A 3,919-nucleotide genomic window follows, 5' to 3' on the forward strand; every position below is an offset into this window, starting at 1 on the left:
TTTGCCAAGATGTCCAACACAACCCCAAAAAAAGTGAGACCAATCGTAGTGCATTAGAGACCCCCATACTTGTGCAGCTGATGCGACATCATACAATTGGTTGCTTTTTTGAAAAAAGGGGCATGTTTCATTCAATTATGGGTAGTCATCATTAGCAAAAACAACTTTAAATTGGTACAATATTGTCAAAAATATTAGATATAAATCAATAAATGTAGATATTAGTACTAGATACTCCCCCTATATATATATATAGAGAGAGAGAGGAGGGGAGTATAATAAGATAACACTTATCAATATATTATTACATTTAATATGTTGACTTAGAAGAATAACAATGTTTACCTATTAAATCATATTAATAACTCCTTTAAAAAATATTAAAGTTATAATTGGGTCCTTTTGATTCCCTCGAAGACAAACAAACATACTTTAGAATTTTTAATTTTTTTAAAATCTATAGTGCCAAAAGTGGGGCTTCTACAGGTTGTTTGTGAAATTAAGTCGGCACCTCATGAGCTATATGCAAGAGAGAGTTTTAAAAAGTATTTATGCCTATTTAAGAACAGCCCTCTCCAAACGGTATTCCATTTCCTTACCACCAATTTCAATATGTGCCTTCATGTCATTTTGAAATTCCTTCTTCCAAGTTCATATTTTTGGTCTGAGTAGAGTTCAATTTGGATATTTGTACACAATATAATTATAGATTGAAGAACTAAGGTGTTTTTTGGTGATGAATTCTGCAAGCCCAAAACAGATATATAAAGAAATGGATTCAGTTGGTAAGATGTCTCAGAAACTTGAAGGAAATGCTGAACGCTGTGTTGATGTCAAAACAAGTAAAGAGGCAGAAGATGAATGCCAAAAGTCTCTACAGTTCCAGACGATGATACCCAAAAGTGAGATTTTATTCTTTTTGTTGTATTGCCTGATTTTCTTATGATTTTCTCTATTGGGCTGCTTTTGGTTAAAGAAATTTTCTGCTGATTTTGTGAAAAAAATACAACTACAAAGGTCCAAATTGATTTAGGTTATTCATATTATTATTTGAAGTTTGTAATTCATATTAACAATGTCAGACGTTAATAATAAATTAGAATAGGAAGCGAAGTAAATCGATCTTGTGGATGATAAGAAGTAGAAAATATCAACAGATCAAGAGTTTTTGAATTCAAGTCATCAAAAGTAGGAATGTTGTATTTCTGATGAAAAATGGTTATAGAGTCTAATGCATCAAAAATGGTTCATCTGTTGGAAAACTTGATCAAATATGTTGAATTGAATTGTTTGTGTTTGTTGAATTATCTTGATATTTGTTGCAGAGGTTTTAGAGGAAAGTGACCCCCATAGAATTAAGCAGAGACAGAAGCAAATTGAATACGGGAAGAGCACTTTGGGATATAAACACTATATTCAAATGATACCCAGGTATGCTTTTCATTTTATTTTTTTAACATTTTTCCTCAAATGGTGGCATTTCATTCCTAGTTTATATCTTTTCATAAAGGGTGTTTATGAATTTCTGCTTGATATCTTTGATTATAGGTAAATCATAGATGTAATAAATTTAAATAGGCTTTCCATAACTTATTTAGTTTTTATACATGATATATTAAATATTTTGTAAATATTTTTGTAGAATTTGTTGTAAATAAAATGTGAAAAGTAAAAAATGTATTAAATATCTTTGTTAAATAATCTATTGCATTTCTGTCGCACACTATTTTTTCTTGATTTTTTTTCAATTTATTTAATATAAAATATAATTATATTTTTCTATGTTTAGCAATGAAATTATAAATTATTTGATATTATTTTTTTCAAAAGATTCAATATCTTAGATTTTTTTTAATTTATTAAAATATAAAATATAATTATATTTTTCTATGTTTAGCAATGAAATTATGAATTATTTGATTCTATTTTTTTCAAAAGATTCAATATCTTAGATTGAATTTCTCCACTATATTACTTCTCTATGTATTTTGATTCTATATTTAATAAATAAATTGTTGATTTTTTTTTTTTAACTTTTTGTGAAAGAACAACTCTACTAGAGATGAGGTAGTTTAACAACATCAATCTTTAGTCAACACTATCCTCTTACCAATTTACATTACATTATTCAATTGAGGTTACTATTCTTTTGAACTTTCATACCTAATTGTTTGTTGAAACCAAACATAACTACCTAATGTAAAAATCCACTATTTTATGAATATTAATTTGAATACAGCTTAAACATTTTGATATGGAATGATAGTCATAACGTTCTTATATCTTGAAGAAAAATCCTTTCTTTTTTTCTGTTGGAAGACGTATTAGTTTGTTACTATCTATCTACAAAGTTTAAGATGATTATTTTCTTCTACAAATCTCTGCAAATATAAATGTTTAAATAAAGGGAGATCACTTTGTGGTGTAGTGATGACTTCTTGTGCTGTTAATGATGCAACAATAGATTAAAGTGTATGTTGTTATTATGAGCATATATCTCACTATTATATCTTATTGTTAAAATATATTGTAATATAGCCTAATAAATTATGAATAGTCCTAAATATAGGTCATTGTCAATCATTATGCACTTCTTTATATTATTATCTAATTAGCATCATTCTTCATGTTTTATGTATACATATATATTAGATAAAAAAACAAATCACCAATTCATGGTTATTTGTATGTTATAATTCTTGCTTGATATCCCATACAAACCAACTAGTAGGTGACATATTCTGAACATACTTAAATTTAGAAAAAAATCATCATTACAAATGAAGGCAAACAACCTTCCAGTGTAAATCTTGTGCCTTGGACTTTTCAGATGAATTTTGTTATTTCTTTTTCAAAAACCATTGCTTGGGGGTAATGAATATAGAGCAACGTGTAATTATATACCTAATATATTTTGAATATTGATTTTTTATCTAGAATATAAACATGCATAATATTTTTTGAATATTGATTTTTTATCTAAAATATAAACATACATGACACCTCTGATAAATGATTCATCAAAGCTTAGAACTATCCATACAATAATCAAAATACAAAGTAATATGCTGGCTGATTACATATCCATATTATAATAAAAAAACATTAAAACTTAAGTTGCCTGATTAAATTTTGGAGCTATAATAAAATATCAAATACTTGACAATCTAGAACTTGAAAAACCATCCTTTGTTAGAAGTAAACACATTTTAAAATTGAGCTTCAAAGTTATTAAGGAAAAAACAAACAAAAAAATTTAGGAAATGAAAGTCCTATGCTAAGCGGCTGGTTGAAGTTCTTATTTTCTCTAATTAAATAAATCAGGCATGTTATTCAGATTTGTTTTCCCTAATAAAATGTTGTTAACAGGGAGCAGAGAAAAGAGGAAGATCCTCAGACACCAGATGTGAAGCAAGTTTGTAGCAAGCGCAGTTGGGATGGGCAGATAATTAAATGGAGGCGCTTACTTCATCATTTTGATGACCCTCCAAATAATAATCACCCAATATCAGTGGGCAGCAGAAAATGTGATAGTCCTGAAAACCATTACACAATAATTGCATCTAAGAACAAACCTAAGAACGCTGTAGAATTGCTCCATTTATACCAGCAATGGATTGCAAAGAAGCCTTAACTTACTACATTTTGGATCTCTATTTTGCACATCTATGGATTTTCTTGGTGCACGTTGCTTTACACCATGCAATTATGGAAACAATTTTACTTACCATTAGAGATTTTAGATGAAAAGGGTATAGAGATCTTATAATAGAATATGATTTTGTGTGCTCTTGTGGTTTTTTAAATAGTTTCTGGATTGAACACTATGATGATCAGCAGCTATCTTGGAAGAATCTCATGGGTTTTTGAAATGGTTTGTATCTATTTTACAATTTTTAAATTTGATTTCAGAGAATGA

The 3,919-nt window shown here is 28.1% G+C and overlaps 1 protein-coding gene across 1 annotated transcript; it reads left to right on the forward strand.

Moving 5' to 3' along the window:
• The first annotated feature begins 692 nt into the window (after positions 1-692).
• Positions 693-3,664, forward strand: LOC149534694 (uncharacterized). The gene is made up of 3 exons (XM_089807475.1): positions 693-902; positions 1,326-1,431; positions 3,370-3,664. The coding sequence occupies exons 1-3, from the start codon at positions 737-739 to the stop codon at positions 3,632-3,634; spliced, it is 537 nt and encodes a 178-aa protein (XP_089663601.1). The 5' UTR covers positions 693-736; the 3' UTR covers positions 3,635-3,664.
• Positions 3,665-3,919: the final 255 nt, after the last annotated feature.

Source organism: Cupressus sempervirens, chromosome 10 (assembly GCF_028749045.1).
Source record: "Cupressus sempervirens isolate cs-2001-9-10 chromosome 10, ASM2874904v1, whole genome shotgun sequence".
NCBI lineage: Eukaryota > Viridiplantae > Streptophyta > Pinopsida > Cupressales > Cupressaceae > Cupressus > Cupressus sempervirens.